General features: G+C 43.1%; 1 protein-coding gene across 1 annotated transcript in view; it reads right to left on the bottom strand.

Moving 5' to 3' along the window:
- CAPZA2 (capping actin protein of muscle Z-line alpha subunit 2) overlaps window positions 1–19,941 on the bottom strand; it is a 39,264-nt gene that overhangs the window by 19,110 nt on the left and 213 nt on the right. Inside the window, exon 2 of the mRNA XM_019543414.1 lies at window positions 1,387–1,450. Within this exon, the coding sequence (XP_019398959.1) occupies window positions 1,387–1,450 (64 nt within the window). The remainder of the gene's footprint in view (window positions 1–1,386; window positions 1,451–19,941) is intronic.

Below are 19,941 nucleotides of genomic sequence, written 5' to 3'. Positions count from 1 at the left end.
CTATTAATGCATCCTAGTATGCCATTAGCTTGCTTATGACAAAGCTTAACTTTTAACTCATATTTGGCTTGTAGTTCACCATAATCCCCAGGTCTGCTTCCGCACTCCAGCAGCCTCCTAGCTCTCCTACACTTTGTATCTGTATATTATATTGTTCAGTCCTAAGTATAGTACTTTGCTCTTGTGCCTATTACATTTTATCCCAATTATCAAGATAATTTTGAATCCTAATCCTCAAATTCACTTAAATACATACTCAATTCAATCTTCCAAGTCATTAATGAATATACAGTAAAAGTTGTGTTATCCGGCACTTTACAAGCCAGCATGCTCTATTATCTGGCATGCCGGCTTGTAAGGTGAAAGCGAAACCGTAAGTGCCCACCATGGCACTTCCAGTTTCACCAAGCCCCCACGATGGCATGGGGCAAAGAAGACTGTGTTGCCAAGCCCCCACAATAACAGTTCTTTCCCCCTTGCTCTTCTGCCCCTCCTCCCTGTCCCTCGCAGCGGGAGGAGCGGCGATGCACTGGATGCAACAGGAGAGATGGCCTCTCAGGTAACTGACGTATTTCATTATTCGGCACCCTTGATTCCCCCTGGGTGCCGGATAACAAAGCTTTTGCTGTACTGAAGAATAGCAGACCCAGGACAGTTCCCTATGCAAATTAAATAATAAGGCCTAAACAGCAAAGAGATTTAGCTAAATATTGAAAAAAAACGAGTTAACTGGAACCATACCTTTATATCAGTGATTCTTGACCAGGGTGCTATAGCATCCTAGGGTGCCTTGACATCTTTTCAAGGGTGCCACAGGATACCACACAATGTTAGCACTGTTAGATGTGCAAACATGATTCACAAGATAAACCCAGAAATTTGAAATAGGAGCTGACGATGTTAAACACCCTGAACTGTTATGGTTTTTGAGTTTTCACATCAGAAAAACTGCTCCAGTATTTTTCTATAGTCAAAGAATAAGTGAAAACTAAGAGCTGACATTTTCTGCGGGGTGACTTGACCTGAATGAGGTGTGCCTTGAGTCTAAAATAGGTTGGAACCACAGCTTTATATCAAACACCAAGTTGCTGTCAGTATTACACAATACTGGCAAAGTGAACTCTCCTCCTCAAACTTAGGTACAAAGACATAAAGCTGCCTTTTTCCAAGTAATGGCAGCAAAACTGGGGCGTTTAAGATTATTTTGAGACAAATAAAACCAAGCTCTGAAAAGTATTTCATAACACTTTTGTAACAAAAAAGTTACTTAAATACTAGGGAAAGGAAAGCAATGCAGACGTCATATCCAGTAACTTAATCATACAAAAGATCTATAATTCACTGACAATTGAAACTAGCACAAAGGAGAAGCATAAAATTACTCACCATTGAACACCTCATTAAATTCCCCAGGAGGAGCATGAATGATGAACTTTGCCGCTATGCGTACCTTAAATTAAAAATATATACACATTCTTATGAAACTGTAGTATTTATTCAAATATAAATAACCAGAGACCCAAAATTTGTGGTTCAAGCAAAATAAGTCAGCCCAGCTTTGTATGATTTTAGTATCCAAACTATGAAGCCTTCAAATCTTGTGCATTACAGTCTTCATTCCCAGAACAATTTCTGTTCCTGCTCACTAGGGAGTGAGTCAGGAGTGCCCTAACCCCCAGGTTATAAGCCCTTCTGAATCACAAGAAGCCACATTTTCACCTCTTCTATTGAGCTGTATCACTATGCAAGGTTCATCAGTCCAAAGGAGTAACTGTTGCCTGCTGGTTAGGGCACTCAGCTGGGAAAGGGTAGCCCAAGGTTTCAGTTCTTACTTCTTCGCCTGTTTATATATTTTATTCAATGACTATTTAATTTAAAATATATGCATAGTCTTGAAAACATGGACTGGAACTTAAGCCTTATCCATTTAGCAGCTGTGTGTGTTGAGCACTCTCGGAGTACACCCACCATATTCAGTACCTCAGGAGATTCAGGAAGAGGATAACCTGGTTTTTGGCATGACATGCATACTGTACTGCTTAGCTCGGTCATAACTGGGGCAGCTCTGGATGTGCACCCAGGTGAGGAATATTAGACATGCCTATGGAATGTAGGTGCCTCCAAGGGTGGGCAATATCTGAATGGAGGTGTTTGGCCTCAAATGCATATGTCCTTTTCTGGATCCAACCTTTAATGCTGTGCCCTATTTTGAAATGGCTGAATAGCAAAATGATACTACCTAGTCGCATCAGTTGGTCGTTATAGATATATTACAGCACCTGACCACTAGATGGCAGGGGAACCAGTCAGCATTACGAAAAGAGCACCATGGGATGAAACTGCCTGCGATAGCAGACAGACAACCCTTGGACTGGTATCATTATGCTGGTATAGAGTTACTCACTTTTTGAGGAGCAACTTTATCCTGAAGTGGAGTGACTTATAACCTTACACAGGTGTAAGTCATGGGTCTGGTTCAATTTGGACTAAAGTAATTTACTTTACTCTAGGGTAAACATATCATGTTTCTGTACTCATGAAGAGTACTTTCCATTTTTGGTATTATTTTACCAAAACTGTTTAGTTCAATGTAGAGTGCACTAAATACTCAGAAACAATACAACTAGTTCTTTTTAGGGGCAAACTTAAAACAGATTTTTCATCAAGATGGAAACCATTAAACCTGAGGCCATCACAATGGCCATTAAACCTGAGGCCTTATCTAATACAGAATACTCTTCTGAATATCTTTGTTATTTAGACTCTCCTGTGTTGACAGTATTTGGCATAAATACTGAGAAATTAGTAAGGAATATTAATTCACCTTTAAATTCACACCCTACCTCCATCAAAAAGAAAATCCTTACTGCAGACAAGACCTTAAATGCTAGAATATTTACTAAACAAACACAAGTATGTTCAAGCACACTTTTTTAAAAAGTTCCCATTTATTTTCAGAGAAGAGGAACTAAGGTCTAGTATGGGCTTCATTTCTGTTTTTTATGCAAAAGGCACTGATACCACAGTAATGGATAGCAGTACTGAATATGCTAACATAGGTATTAGGGAAGACCTGAAATTGTAGTGTTCCAAACACAGGCCCCACCTGGGGATGTAAATCTGAATACAGAATCAGATTTATCATGACAATGTCAGACTGACTGTTGCTACATCATTAACAAAAGCCAAAACCAAATAGATATATGATAATAAAATTAGATACGCTCGTCTCAATTCTTCTGCTCATTTGTATAGTGTAAGAACTGTAAAAAAAAATTATAAAAGTCAACTGAAACTGCTGTTTTTGCAGAGGAGTCGCAAGTATATTTAAGTAGTGTTTATTTTAAATATACAATAAAATTTGAAATTGAGGCAAGCTATTTTACAGCTTTTATCAGAATCTTAAATTGATTACAAAAGTGGTAAGAACAAACTCTTACTAAGTATTTTAACCCATGCTAGTCTGAGTTAAGCATCTCAAAAGACTAATTTATTCCATAGATGCAAATTCCTAATTGACATCCAATGTATATGCGAGCTTGCTTGGTAATTAAAAGCAGCAAAGATTTTAGATTATATTTGAGTCTTCCTTTAATATCTGATAGATTTAAAAAAAAAGAAAAAAACTCATAAAATCCAACAAACTGAAACACTTCTACAATTTATATCTATACCAAAATTATGCAATGTTACAAAAAGTTATGGTAATGGGATTCCTATCCTTGAGTTCAAAGAGGAAAGCAATCTTGGAAACAGCTTTTACAAAAAACTATTTTTAATAAGTAAATCAGACAGTAAATGAATTCTTAAATTATTCCAGGTCAATGCCATGCAATTGTAAAATTAATTCTGACAAGGTAAAAGGATGCCTGCGTGGGTAACAAACACAAAGTTCTTTCCAAAGCTGGCAAAGGTATGAACGGCTGACCAGATATATAATGCTGACTTAGAAGTAACTGATTTATATATATGTAAATTGCAAGTCAGATTAATCACAGGTTGTTGATCAGATTTACTCTCAATTTACTGTGCAAATGAAATCTACTCCTCAGCCCAGTTTTAAACACATCATGTAATTTGAAATACTTTGATTTTAGAAATAAGTTATATACCTCATTCAAACTAAGAAGCTTGATGGAAAGAAATAAAGGAATATAAAATACACTGAATTTTGAAATAAAATGTTAATCTTATATATATTTGGAATGTTGTATTACTGAATACCTCAAAGTTTCACTTCTACCTAGTCAACTGACATATCAATAATTAGTTTTAGCCACCCTTTACTTGGAATTTCCACTTCATATAAGCCAGCAGTTCAGACAGTCATATTTACCACTGAAGATACACTTTGGTTACAGCTCTGTGCCTTTGCTTCACTCACCTACTTTTTCAAAACATGACATTATTAAACCAGTAAATTCCTTTACTGACTACTGCATTCTTTCTCTGACTCCAAACATAGAATAAAAAGGTTTGTGGTTTTCTTCTTTTTCTCCCCCACCACTTAAAAAGAGCATTGCATTTGGTGACATGATATGAGATGCTCCAAAACTGCTGCTCTTCCTGTTTCTGGCCACATCGGAAGCTGACATTGGTAGAAAGGCAAGAGCTTCTGCAATTTACATGCCCATATATGGTAGTTAATATGTGCACACAAAAATGTTAATCAAGAGGAGTGCTGAGAAAGTCAAGCTATGGTATCAGTTCAACCGTAAGATCCATTTACTTCTGTTAATCAACAGTTACTCCACCTACCTGTTAATTAACATACAGCTACAAAAAAGGCAGCACAACTTAAATTAGAAAGTAACATTTTTAGAAAAAGGCAAAACTTAGGGAATACATCTCCACCTGGTTTATATCTCTGAATTTTCTGGTATGTCCACAGCTCCTTTCATAGCAATTGAAGAATTATGGGTGAAGATATGGTAGTACAGAATTTGCCCTGAAGTTGCATGCAAATGCAGTCCCACTTAGTGTTACTCTCCATCCTGTCACCTACAGTCTTTTCTGTCACTAGCTTTCTCAATGTAAACTGAGGTTTTGGGGGGCAGGAAACAATGCTTTCCTGCCTGCATGAATATTGTACAGCAATACAGTTTAAGTGCAGCTTACACATAAACAAACCTTGTTTTCTTCTAAAGAGTAGCTTTCCCAAAAACTGATGCACAAAGTTTAATTTCCAGCACCTTAGTTTTACAGTTTTTGCTGCAAGTAAGTTTAAGAAAAAACTGCAGCTTTCAATTTCTTAAAACCCCCACCCACAAACGTCACACTTTGTTGCACAAAAAACTTCATAATACGTTTTGAAAGACCAAAGCCAGCACTGATTGCATCAAAGAGCTGCAGTCTGCACTTTTCAGTAAATTATATTAAAAGATTTAAAAAACCCCCAAAAACATTTTACAAAGAGGACAGGATGTTTTACATGCTGGGTTCATGTAAGACCCTTCCACTTAGCAATATGAAAAGGCTACAGTAACTACTATGACCCTATCTGGCAGGGTGAGAACCCAGATCCAACAGAAACAAAAACTATCTTTAGCAAGGTAGTTGGAGTTTTTTAAAAAAAGATCAGACAGGAATTATAAGGACTCTTTTTTTCAGACAAATCAGAAATGAGAGCTATTTAGTGGAAACGGCTTCATGCAAAATGTTCAAATTCAGCCACTAGACAAGAGTGAAGCACTCATAGCAAACCAGTACTGAGTTACACAGCAATACAAATTTAAGTGAAAAAATTCAACAGTGATAAATTCCGCCACAAAGAACAGTGAACATAACTGTGCTGGTAGATTTATCTTTAATAAAGTTCACAACTTTCCGCCTCACCAAGTACTTTCAAGTTTCACTAGCACTCACTTTGCCATAGCTTCTCAGTAAACTGAAAATGGCTTGGACTCCAAAGGCTGGTCACAGGGTACTACATTTTCTTCTTATACCTTAGCCATCAGTTGTGGAAAAAGCACAACTAAACAAATCCAAACCAAATATTAAGTTCCAAATATTTTCCCTTATTTGTCACATGCAGGCAGTGGACAGCAAAGCAGGATTTTTTACCTTTTCACACTGAAGTAATTAGTTTAAAAAACACCTAGGGCGCATCCCCACAAGTGAGAATGTGCATTTTCCTGGGGACAACCAGCAGTGGCACATATTCATGCTGCTGGCAGTTGTTCCTGTGCATGCCCCTGCACATGTGCTCTGCATGTGACATATTGCCCCAGGTCAGATAGGGGAAGCTACTGCCAACACCTAGGCTGGTGCCAACAGCCCTACCTGGGATCCTGGGGCCATCCTAGGGCTGTAGCAGCAATGACCCGGGCACACACAGCCTGGTCAGCAGCCAGAGCGTGGCTCTGACCAGCCAGGCTCTGGTTTTGGACTGCACACACAGTAGCCACATGCACCACCCCATTTTTTGCCGTAGGATTTTTTTAGATGCTAGGATTTCCTGGCCTCTAATTTTGCTGCTATGCTGCAAGTATGCAGCGCAAATGGAATCATAAGTGCTAGGGGTGCACCAAGAGAGATTTTGGGGGCAATAACGATAGCCGATATTTGAGGAGATCTCTCAGCAGACACCAATCTGATTTTCAATGCAGCTGCCTCCGGCTAGTAAGTCCCGTGTGGTGGAAGAAGATGGGGGAAGGGCAGATCAGTGCCCTCCGTGGTGAAGGAGAGGGCGGGGGCAGATGTTGCCCAGGCTAGGTGGGGTGGGCCAGAGCTGCGACTTGTCTGGAGAGAGGGGTGGGTGGCTCCCGCTGTTGCTCGCACCCTAGAAGGGCACAGGAGGGGGGGGACATCTGTGCAGGGCAGCATGGGGCTGGCTGCAGCCAGGGCTCTTGGCAGGGGACAGGCTGCACTAGGTGCTGCATCCACCCCAAATTATGCTGCTGCTCTACTCCAAGAGCCACTGCAGCCAGCTATCCAGCACAGCCCTGGCTCTTCCCAGAGAATGGGTAGAGGTAGGGCATTGAGCCAAGGCTGCACTAGGCATCTGGCGGTGGCAGCGCTGGGAGTGGAGCAGCAGCAAAATTTGGGGTGGATGCAGCATCCTCCCAGCACTGCCAGCACCTGCTCCGAACCCAGTCCTTCTTTCCCCCCACTCCTCCAAGAAGAGCCCCATGCAGGTCTGGGAGGCACCCCCCCAAGCTGTGGCTCTACCTCCTTCCCCACCCCAGCAGTGCCTGCCCCTGTCTGCCCCCTCATCGCAGGGGGGCACTGATTTACCCACCCATGCCCCTTCCCTCCCTTTTCACCATACCAGACTTTCCAGGTGGAGGCAGCTCTCCATGCTGCCGGCTCTGCTCCTCACTGCCCGAGTGTTGCACTGTGGCTGCATGCAGCATGGACATTTATTGGCCAAATTATTGGCCTCATTGGGCTAATATCTGATATAGCCAGTTTTCTTTATATCAGTACCAATCCAATATCGGACCAATGTATTGGTGCACCTCTAATAAATGCCCCATGCATTTTGTATCACCAAACAAACCTCTGAAGTGCTGCAAACTGCGCATTCCCACTCATGGGGATGTGACCCTAGATTTTCTGTTGAAGAATTCAGATGAGAGTCATAAAGTTTTCTTGGCATACAAGCATTTTCTGAAAGCTAGCTGCCAAATTCTGACAAGATAGGTTTAACTTAACTAGCAGCAGCAGATCTCCAGCTTACATTAATGGCATGTCAATGTGGGAAAATGTTGACTGCACCCTACTAGTTTGCAAACTTTCATTTTGACAGATTCAGAGATGGACAACATGAAAGAACCAGCCTGGAAAAATTCTAATGAGACATTTAGTCATTTTGCAAAATTTTCCAGTCCCTTTTCTTTTATTTAAATTGAAAATGTATCATATAAATCTACCATACTTATAAACATCTTGGTGATCTTCAGCAACACAGAGATCTTTTACAAGAACTGTTTAGCCAAAGTATGACTGGGCTCAATCATGCTTTGCTTGCGAGATTTGATGGGATCAACATGATTAGCCTGAAGTTACAGCTTCAGGTATCTTCACCAGATAAAGATACATCATCACAACTTTTGTGGCAATTATAATAGAAAAGTAGATTCTTCATCCTGAAAGCCAAAGAATCTCCAGCCAGCCACTGAAAACAGCTCACATATAGAAGATTCTCAAACTGTTGCCAGTATTTGCCCATGTAACCTACAATAAGATATCCCATTTATTATTCCCGTTCTAACTCAAACTTTAAAACCTGACCTTATTGCTTATACCTGATTTCGCAAACAGAATCTTTCAAACGGGGGACATTTTTTGAGTACTTGCACAATATTGTAGAGATTGATAAAATGTCAAAGTAGTTTAAGAAAAAAATTAATAAATTGTAAAAACCTTGCCCTCATGGTTTACTCAACCTCAGCTCAAGCTCTTCATTCACTGGGCTTTTCTATAATTTACAAAATACCCAGAAACTCCCTTGACCAGGAGATAAATGTGGCCATCTCCCATTAGGAACGGTAACAAGATTTCAATTTCTTTTCCTCAAGGGTATAAAGCAACCCAGCTTTGCTCTTTAAAAAAAAAATAAAAGAAAAGCCCATGTGATTTTCAAATAAAAGTTGTTCCCAACTGTTATCTTTTACTGCTTTCCTTTGAATGCTGGAGTTCACTCCCACTGTATCTACTAACTCAAGAAGCTAAGACGTCAATTAGGAGGTACAGATAGTTGAAGAACAGCAGATTTCCTGATAAGTAGCCAGAGGTCTAATATGCTGACTTGTCTGATCAACATTTTTGGTCACATGTCAAACCTTGTGAGCCACAGAACCTTTATAAGATATAAACAACTGCACATTTTGAGTATGGATGAGATGCCTTCGTAAGAGTTCCTTACCCTCTCAAAATTCAACCAATGAAAAACCAGAAAAGCACCAAGGTTCTGCTTGAACAGCATATTCAATGAACTCTGGAAAAGTGTTTAGGTAGCCTTCCTTTGGGCAATGATTAAGAACTGAAAAACTGAACCAAGAATTAAAGCAGGAACTGTATCAAAGCTTCACATACTCCAAAATCAGCATGGTCTGACAATCACCTGGCATCTCACTTCTAACTATGGAACATGTGGGCCCTCCTCTCTTATAACATCTATGTACATTTCAGGTATTGAACACATTACTCAGTTCATGGATGAATACAATACATTACTCAGTTCATGGATGAAGGATACTTTTAAAATTAAGACTTCCACCATACAAAAAAGACCGTAACACTTAAGCCATGGATTCAAGCCCTGACAAGAAGCATGGATCCAGGCATGGCAGAAATCAAAGCTTGTATCAAAGGAACATTATAATCACAAAGTCATGCTCCAGTTGAACTAACAGTGCCCTCTACAAATCATAAAAACATAAGTGTGGAAGGGACTTGCTCAAGGTAGGATCATTTCTGACTAAACCTGCTCCAATGCTTGACTACCCTCATAGTCAAAGTTCTTCCTTGTCTCCAGCCTGTGTCCCCTGTGCTGCAGTTTCAGGACTAGGAGCAGTGGCTCTGGGATACGCTACCTAAAGTAGTTGTTGAATCTCCAACCCTTGGAATCGTCAAGAACAGGTTAGACTGATCCTGGACCGTGACTTGGGAATTATCCTTCCTGGAGCAGAGGGCTAAACTAGATGAACTTGAGGTCCCTTCCAGTCCTATTTTCCTAGGATTCTAAGACAGCACTGTTAGTCCATAACACAACCATATTAATTTAATAGTTTTAAAATACCTCTTAAAGTTACTGTATGGTTTGACATGTGCAATTCTTGTGAAATTACAAGGCAAATGTTTTCAAAATAAAAATATCCATTTCAGCCCTTCTCATTCAAGAGTAAAAAGCAATCATTGCTTCAGCATTTTAAAGTGCTTTAACTTTAAGGCATAAGTGAGAGAGCAGTGTTCCTTTATATTTGATTAACAATGCTCCTAAGAGTTACACCATGATGATATGCATTGTTCTTATAGAAAATTGTGAGCTCTGTTAAACTTGGCTGTATACTTGACATCCTATTCTGTGTTTCCGCTAATATTAAAAATCCAAATAAGATGATGTTTCCAAACAGGTTAGTCTTATGGATTTCAGAGAAAAGGGCAGGGTAGAGCTGCACCTTACAGACCAACTGAATCAGAGATACATAAGCTTCCGTGCACAATAGCTCAGTTAGATGCTATTAAAGGATGAGCAGGCCATGTCCAGCTGAGCAAGGGCATGTGCATTTACAGCAAATAGCAGCAGCACACATTTGTGCTGTTATTTTGCGCCACAGTGCATACCCCTGAGTGTGCCCTTTGTTGCAGGCTATGCCCAGCTTCCTCCTGGCTCTGTGTGCTGCGGCGCAGGGGGGGGCAGCTGGATGGGGAACAGGGTGCCTCTGTTAACTGGCAGGAAGTCCCCACACCAAGACACCCTGCAGGCCAGCCAGCCACAAAGTGGCACATGGAAACAGGTCCACGCACTGTGGAACTGCTGGCTGGAGAGCAGTGTACCTCAGCTCAGGGGCCTCCGTCTCCATGTGCCTCAAAGTGGGTGCCCCTGCGCTGAAGCATGTGGAGACAGGAGAGCAGCCAGCCCAGGGCCACCTGCTCCCCAGTCTTGAGGCACACCGCACCCCGGCCATCTGCAGAGCAGCTAGCTGAGGTGCAGTGTGCCTCAGCGCAATGACTCTGTGGAGCACATAGCTGGGGAAGCAGGCAGCCTGCCTCCATGTGCCACTCCTTGGCTGACTGGGGTGCAGGGCGCCTCAGTGCATGGGCTGTCTGCTAGCTAGCACCACACTGAGGCACCCTATCCCCCAAGTAGCCCACCTCCTCCCCCCCCCACACGCTACAGCTGGCTGGGGCGCAGTCTGCCTCTAGACAGGGAAGCAGGCAGCTTTGTGGCACCACAAATTGCATGTGCCTACATGTCCGGACACAACAGCAAAGAGCAGGCTATCAAATTCAACAGTGAGCTACTGTTCACAGTTGAAAACCCTGGTTGTCAATCAGAGACAACACAAGCCCCATCAGGGATGCTGCAATACGTGGAACCACAGCAGCAGTGGCCATTTTTCACCAAGAAATCCTGCTATAGTGCACAGAGTCTCCTCCAGCATTAGGGTTCTCCGATAACCTTCAAGCAGGCAGGAGAGGTAGCTTGTGCTGCTGCCCTCCCTTTTCATGCTCCCCCTGGAAATAGAGGTACATAGGACAGTGCTGCCTTTCCTGTGTGGCTCTGTTTCCAGGAGAAGCATGTTGGGGGTGGGGCAGGGGGACAGTCTGTACCAGAAGAGCTGCAGCATGAGATTAATTCTAAATCAGGCAGGAGATCAGAGAACTCTAATGTAGAAGGAGTACACACACCTGTCAAATCCTTCCCATTATGGCTGCACATGAGGTGTGCGGGCAGTTTTACCTGACGTGGCAGCGCCCGGTTAAGAAGCACTGAAGTAAGCTGAGCACAAGTGGCTTTCAACCAAGGGTGCTGCCACATTCAGAAGAGTTGGGGAGGGGTACCCCAACTTTAACTCACTGGTGCTCACATTTTCAGTCTATACCCTATCCTCTGCCTAACTTTAGATTAACAGTTAACTACCTTGCTCAACTGAAGAATTTCTGTTATCATGCAGTGTGACCTAATGGACAAGACACTCACTGAGATACACGAAACTTTTGCTTGCTCTCTCACAGACATGCTCCATTTCCTTCCCGCTTCCACCTTTTCTATATGAACTTTTTGGGGAGATAATTATGCCAGGTAGATGCTGAGCAAGGCTTAGCTAGAGTTTGTGTACTATTTAACAGAGAAAGTAAATTGCTGCACAGCTTAAAAGTAAAAATCAATTTATAACCAGTATTATTTTCAAATGATTACACAGAAAAGCCACTACTTATCATTTTACAAGTTACTATTTTAAGCATAGAAGCAACTGAAATAGTAATTGTTTTAATCTTCAAGTTTTAGGTATAAACTGGTCAAAACTCAATTTAATCTACTATGAGTAACTGACCACTTGGAAAAAAACTTCCCAGTTGAAATGTTTTCCAACTAACTAGTCACTTATGTGTCTAGTAAGAGTCAACAGAAAATTTTCAGTCTGCTCCATGCTGAGCTGCTTTCTGTCATTTGCCCACTACAAGAATGGGGGGTCCTTCAAATCGATCTTTTGTTTAAAGATGTATAACATGTCTAAGTTCCCAGCAGCTGGGGGCTGTCACCCACACTGCCCCTCTGCCGTACCACACTAATGCTCCTGTGTCCATGGCTGTCCCCAGGGGGGGAGGGGGGGGTCAAATCAAGGCAACCACCATGGGCCCCATGCTTTGAGGGGCCCTGCAGAACAGCAGTGGTATGGAGCTGGGTGGAGCAGCTGCTCTGCCTCCAACTGCTCACTACATCAGTGGTCTCCGAGTGGGGTGTGCTCACCCCAGGGCGTGCGCAGAGAAAATATCAGAACTTGTATTTTTATTTATTTTTTATCTAAATAAGAAAGAAATTAAGCTTCACTAATATTTAATATACAGATTGACACTGGCGCCCTCACTCAGTCTGTATGTCAGACGGTAACATGTCACATACGGTACGTGAGGTATCCTGAGGGAAGAAGCGTTCGTTTACTTTCAGCGTATAGCGATGTATTGCAGTTTGCGTGTGTCCGGTTAAGTGGATTTACAGATTATATTATCTAGTTTTAACTAAACTAACCCTCACAAAATGGACAAGTGGCTTAAAAAGATTCCTGCGAAGAAACCATGGATTGAAGATAATACCAATAATGCCAGCACAAGCAAACAAGAAAATGGCAGAGCTGACACTTCTCCTACTCCTAGTACAAGCTCTTTGTCAGCCACATTACGAGGTAAAAACTATGACGATTTAATTTCTATTTTTTGTGTATGTTTTATAATGTACATAATATAGTAGTACACTAGTACATGTATATAATTTATAAATAAATAAATATACTATATAGGGGGTGCGTGCTCAAAAATTTTTACTGATAAGGGTGTGTGATCAAAAAAGTTTGGAGACCGCTGCACTACACCACCAACAGCTTCTTCAGATCCGGGGCAGGTTGGATCGAAGTGGGGCACCACATGGGCTGATTCGCCCCAGGCTCCTCACCCTCCTCAGGTGAGCTCTGCCTGTGCCCCATGTCCCTCTTGCCCCCCCACCACTGCATCACACCACACAGCCCCACTCTGCACTGCACTGGTGCCCCAGATCCCCCTCCCCTAAATTCCTCAACACAGACTTCTTCGGCCCCATGGGCAACAATGCACCACCCAGGGGAGGGGGGATGAAACAGAAGCTGGAGGAGGGAGGGGGAGTCCAGAGACTCCAGCAGCAGTAAGAAAGTGATGACAGGAACAGCATCTAAACTAAAAGCCTGGGAGTTGCAAGTTAACCCTTGTGGGGGCCACATGTAGCCTGTAAGCCAGTTGGACTACAAAAGATTCAACTTCCAGGAATTCCCCATTTTTCTCAAGGAAGAACTGTGAAAGCTACAGATAGCTGTTTGAGTTCAGCCAATGTATTTAACCTGCAATTGCACACAGACTTAATTGCCTGCACGTACCAAACTAACTGTCCCCTAACTGTACTGCCAAGACACCTTTCTATACCCTTGCCTCAGCTTTCAATAGTTAGGCATCACCAGTTCAAAATCTGTGGCATCTTGATTTTGAGATATAATTTTATTCAATTCTATTTATTCTAAGAAGTAGGGTACTAAATTAGTTATTCACTTGAAATTTAAAAATCTGAAATTTCCAATTATCTAAAACTGCTGCAAGATATCTAGGATTACTGCAAAATCCAATGAGCGTAGAAGGAGAGTTTAGGTCCACACTGTTTTAGAATATAATCAAAAAGACATGTTAGCATGTTCTACTTTTTATTAACCAAGTGAATGTTACAATGACCTACAACACCTTAACACTTGAAATTTCATTTAATTCCCTTAGTTATAGGAATAAGAGAATTTTTCATCCTGGCTGTGAAGTGTCAAAATGTTTTCCAAATGTTAAGTTACCTGTTTATTTCTGAAGTCCTTATGTCTTAATACCAAATTTATCTGCCAAAATTACTAAGGCCAAAATTACATATGGGCTAGACAGAATAGGATCCTGAAAAAAACATTCATCTAAACCTCAAGACTAACGCACAAAAAGGAGCAAGGAAGAGGAGCACCATCCTACCTAAGCGTTAATAGTTCTTCAGGAATTAGGTAGGGTTGCAGTTAGATACTCAGTGGGTAGGTAAGAGAGGCTCTTGCCCTACAACTTCCAAATTTGAAAATTAAAGGATCTCATCCTCTCATATCTAGTCTTTACTCATAGACTGAAAGATGACAAGCTTTTCTGTTTTTTCTAATTTCCAATCAGTTCCTCAACTTGGAAAGACCTACATGAAAATACTGAAAAATAAATTATTTTCTTTGTGTCAGCTAAATAAAAAATGACTAATATTAAAAGTAGGTTTAACACTTTTAAAAATTCTAATTCCTGGTACTTAGCTTACAGCCTCTACCAGTTCAGTGGTTTGACTTTAAAACTTTGCTATCAAGCACATACTGCTTATTTTCTATTATAAAACAGGGCTGTCCAACTTCCAGACAGTGGGAGGCTGGATGCCCCACAAACTGGAGTCCCTCAGGCCACATGCTCTGCAAGTGCCACCCCCACCTCCTGAGAAACCACACAGGCAAACCAGATTCCCCACAATTGTGTGGGCATCACAAGCAACCCAGCTCTCCTCTACTGCCAGAGCAAGCAGCCTGAATCCCCTCCATTGTGAGGGAGCTCCCTCTTTTCTGCACGTGCAGCAGCAACTTAACTTGGAATGCATGTGCAGCACAAGCAGCTCAGGTCTTTCTTGACTGGGAGGGAAGTGAGAGCACCCCAGCTTCCCTCCACTGCCCAACCAGTGTAGCTTCCCTCCTGCACGCAGCACAGGCAGCCTGGATCTCCTCCTGCTGCATATGCAGTGCCCTCCTGCTGCCTGACCCCACCCTGTACCTAGGGACCAAAGGCAAAAACCAGAGAGGAGAGGGAAAGCAGGGAGATCCTAGCTGCAGCAGCAAGAGTGATGTGGGGAGTAGCAGCGCAGTAGAAGCATGGGGGTGGGGTCTGTATTTTAATCCACTGAGGGATGACTGCAGCCCACACGCCACCATTGGACAGTCCTGTTAATAAGGTATAATCTGACAGGCCTGTCAGTTTTAAGGTTTTCTTCCTAAATGCATAAATGTAGGCACACATGAATGAAACAGATTTTTTTTAAATTTAAAAAAAAAAAAAGTTTTCCACCCTTAGTTAAAGGCCACTCACTATAGCCCAAAAACAAGTATATTTATTCTGCATGTGCTAGCATGGAGATCATTTTGCAGCTAAAGGACATGACAGTTTCAGCTACTAATAATTAGCTGGAAACTCAGGTTAGCCTGGTCCTTAAAATAACATTTCTTCATTCTTTTTCTGCAGCTCGCTGTTCCTGTCCCTTGCTTTTAGGGTTGCTTCCCCACTTGATGCACAACATTTTATTACTGTCAGTTTCTTCACTATTTTCTGTACCAGTGCTACCTTCCTGTACCAGCCATTCCTGTGTGCGCCAAATACCTAGTCTCACTCTGAATTGTTCTAGCACTCATTGATACTACCTATATACCCAGTGTGGCTATGGAAGTGGTCACCAAAGAGCAGCAAGAGATGCACTGTTTCTTCAAAAGGCACGTCTCATCTTAGAAACAGTTACAGCCAACATGGGTAGTTGAAACAGGAAGTAAACCTTAAGTCTTTCTGAAATTGTGCTGCCACTACACTACTTGGTCAAGAGGCAATGAAGCACTTATACACCATCATTAAAAACCCAGTACAGACAGCTTTAGACGTACCGCTTCCTTCCCTGAATTTCAGTTCTCTCATTACGATCATGTCTATGGTTCTGCCAACACTGCCTCTTTCATTAGACCAGCAGAATCATCAGCATGACTACTACAGGTCCCTGCATCAGTGTAAGAGAGTGCTACTGGTACCATCTATTTCTGGCCAATGTTAGTACATTTCTCCTTTCTATACCATTTATCTTAAAAGGGCAAAAAGGGTGTGTTTTTTAACTGTGTTATCTCTATTATTAAAGGCACTGATTTGGTCAAGGCCATTACCACGGAACACAGAGAAAGAAAAACTCTTGTGCTACATCTTCCCACTTCATCGGAGGGGAATAATGCATAACATGAGGGAAGACGTAGTTCAGAAAGGGATACTGGCCTATAGAAAAGACTGATGGTGTTAGTTCTCCAAATTACAACTCTCACAAGTATTACTCTGCAGCAGGGAAACCACTCAGAGTGACTGTTTGTTTATTTTTAAAAGTGCAGCAGACAGTAGCTCTTCTGCAAATATGGGTATTTTTCTTCATGTGTACTACTGCTGGTAAATTAAGAATTGTCACAAAAATCACAGCTCTATCAACGATTTACTCAGCATCCTAAACTAGTCTGAAGCTGTGCTGGGCCATATTTTAGCTTGAAAAAAGAATGCAAGTTCTGACATCATTAAGAAGTGCAGCAGAGACTAAGAAGTTCTAGAAGAAACTTAGTTAAAGAGCTCCACACATAAGAGAACCTGCTTCTGAATTTTGTGATTGATACGATAATCAAGGGGAGTACATCAAATAGTAGAAAAGTTCTACTTGAACAAATTACTAATTTAAAAATATACTCCCAACTTTATCAAGGAGAAAAAACCCTCACATATCCTGGTGTAAGGGGCAAATGTGGATTTAGTTAAATCCTCTCTAAACACAGTTATCCAAACATGATAACATAACCTTAGATGAAAACTTCATGAGTGGCACACATTTCCTCAAAGACAGCACACCTTAGACACTTGCTTTTGTGCAGTTCAATCTGAAAGTATATTTGATTATACCTCAAACACCTTTGCACTTTCATAGTTTCATAGTTAGTAGGGTCAGAAGGGGCCTGAGCAGATCAAGTCTGACCCCCTGCCACACCAGGAAAAAGTACTGGGGTCAAACGACCTCAGCAAGGTGATTGTCAAGCCTTGCCTTAAGGACCCCCAGGGTAGGAGCCAGCATCACTTCGCTTGGAAGTTGGTTCCAGATCCTAGCCCCCCTGACAGTGAAGTAGTGCCTCCTGATGTCTAATCTGAATTTACCCTCTGCCAGCTTGTGTCTTATTTTTAGTCACTCCTGGTAGCACTCAGGGGAACAGGGACTCCTCCAATGCCTGCTGGGTCCCTCTGACTAGTTTGTAAACTGCCATTAGATCCCTCCTCAGCCTTCTCTTGTGGAGGCTGAACAGGTTCAGGTCCCATAGCCTATCCTCATAGAGCCTGCCCTGCTGCTCCCTGATCATGCGAGTGGCCTCCTCTGGACACTCTCCATGTTGTCCACATCCCTCCTTAAGTGTGGTGCCCAGAACTGGATGCAGTACTCCAGTTGCAGCCTTCCCTCACCTCGCTGGACCTGTTTGAGATGCACCTGTGGATGCATGACAAGGTGCAGTTGGACTTCCTGACTGCATCCCTACACTGCCTGCCCATATTCATCTTGTCATCAATGATGACTCCAAGATCCTCTTCTGCCTCTGCACTGATGAGAAGGGAGTTCCCCAGCCTGTAGATATGGTGCTGGTTCTTCCTCCCCAAGTTCATCACCTTGCACTTGTCAGTGTTGAATCCCATCCTATTCTCATCCGCCCACCCCTGTAACCTGTCTAGGTCCAATTGTAGCCTATTTCTTCCTTCTAACGTGCCCACATCCCCCCACATCTTACTGTCATCAGCAAATTTGAACAGGGTGCTTTTTACCCCCTCATCCAAGTCACTGATGATGTTGAGCAGTGCAGGCCCGAGGATTGAGCCCTGGGGGACCCCACTACCCACATCCCTCCAGGTCAAAAATGACCCATCCACTACCACTCTCTGGGTGTGGCCCTCCAGCCAGTTGGCAACCCATTTGACTAGCGTGTCTTGAAGGGGCCCCACGTCACCTGGTACCTTCTTTCTGCCCCCTATGTATTTAAAAAAGGACTTCTTGTTGTCCTTGATCAGGGAAGCTAGTTCCAGTTCTATCTCCGCCTTGGCCTCCTTGACTGCCCCCTGCATCCCTGAGCAACCACAGTATAATCCTCCCTGGGGATGGCCCCTCCCTTCCATTGGGTGTATGCCTCCCTTTTAGCTAGAAGACATTCCTGGATGCTTTTGATACTTTGATTTGCCCTGGATGGTACATGCGTCTCCACTGCAAAGGCTGAGAACTTCTGAGTTACAGAACTTCAGTCACATCAGCCTGTTTTGTGTAAAGGACTTAACAAATGTCTTATTTCCCAATATATATGCTGCCAGTGTTGGGTAAATACGGCTACACAAGACGATCCAAATTTTTTTGCAGAACTGAACTGGATAAGAGAATCAATAGCTCCATCCTTGATAGAAGAGAAGGGGAAAAGAAAACAATTCTAATGATCCTGCTTCTTTTAAGCACGGGTGGGGGGAGAAGGGGAGAAGACAGGAAGTAGGGAGCCTCTAAGCTTTTAGCATTTCAGATGGGAAGGTGAGTACGGAAAAAGCACCACAAAGCAACTAGAACTGTAACTGGGACAAGTACACATCTCCCATGAAAAAAAATGTACTGGGAAATGGAAGGCTTCCTGCACATTGTTAAGTTCCATGGTGCCCCCAGACCTAAAATGGTGCCTGGTATTAACTTGCAGCACTGAGGTGCAGATGTTGATTGTACAAGCCTGGAGAGTCAAGAGTTTGTTTGGGAAATGAAAAAAACAATATTTATAGAAAAAAGCAAGCCTAGAATTTCATCAGATTGGCTACAAGGGAAAGAGAAACTCAGACACCATTAGGTGGCATGAGCTGGAAAAGGGGGTAGAAATGACTGGTTGCAGTCAGTGCAAAGCAGCAGCAATATGTATTAATAAGTATAGTGGCAAATACTTTTTAGCAGCGTAAATGCTGAGGTTTATTTTTTATATAGAGTTTACCCTTTGACAATCTAACTAAATACCTTCTACCAGGGCAAACTAACACTTTACAGGCTCTTCCCAGGTCACTGTGGGTGCTCCAAGTACTAAAGGCAAGAGTCTTGGGACAGAGATGATATAAATAGTTGGAAAAAAGTTCTTTGCAAGCTTTTTGGGCACAAACACTCTTCTTCAGGCATTAGGAGACTCTGCTGCTATGAGCTCTCAACCAACAACCAAGTACTGGAGGCATTTTTTGTTCAGCTCTCTGATCTGCAACTCAGTGCTGCAAACATGGAGGGACTCCCTGGCTACAGTGAACATGAAGGCATGTTAACCCCCCCCCAATCAAGTCAAAGAAATCTGAAGCCTCATTTATTTGCTCTCAAATCTGCTTCATCGCCACAGGTTCAGCAGCCCCCTAAATTGACCTTCCCATCCAAAACAAAAAAAGGGAGAAACCCAGATGAGGAGTGTTACATACAGTGCATCCCAGCACTGCACACAGAGCAGCACCACCACCACACCCTGGCCCCGGAGCAGTAGCGGTGAGGAGAGGGAGGAAGCGGCGGCACAGCCAGGCCCTACAGCCGCCCCTGCTTCCGGGGCATCTCCGGGGCGACTCCCGCTCCACTGCAGTCCTGTGGGCAGGGTCGGGGACACCCAGAGCCGGGCACCGAGACCCCTTCCTAACATGTTGCGTCCCTCCGCCCTGCCCATACAGCTCCGACCCGCGCCACTTCACCTGTCTGGGGCCGCTCCTTCCCCCAGCACTGGGGCAGGGCTCCCCGCCGGCTCCGGGGGCGGGGCGGGGCGAGACGGCACGGCAGAGACCCGGAAGGACGAGTCTGAGAGCCCACGGCCCCCTCCCCCCTGGCGGCTCCTATTTTCGGCGCTCGGACCGTACAAGGAGCGGCGCGGAGAGGCCCCCGGGCCGGGGCCG

The sequence above is a fragment of the Crocodylus porosus genome, unplaced genomic scaffold (assembly GCF_001723895.1).
Source record: "Crocodylus porosus isolate Cpor-Errol unplaced genomic scaffold, CroPor_comp1, whole genome shotgun sequence".
Lineage (NCBI taxonomy): Eukaryota > Metazoa > Chordata > Crocodylia > Crocodylidae > Crocodylus > Crocodylus porosus.
This window is presented reverse-complemented; position numbering and strand designations above follow the sequence as displayed.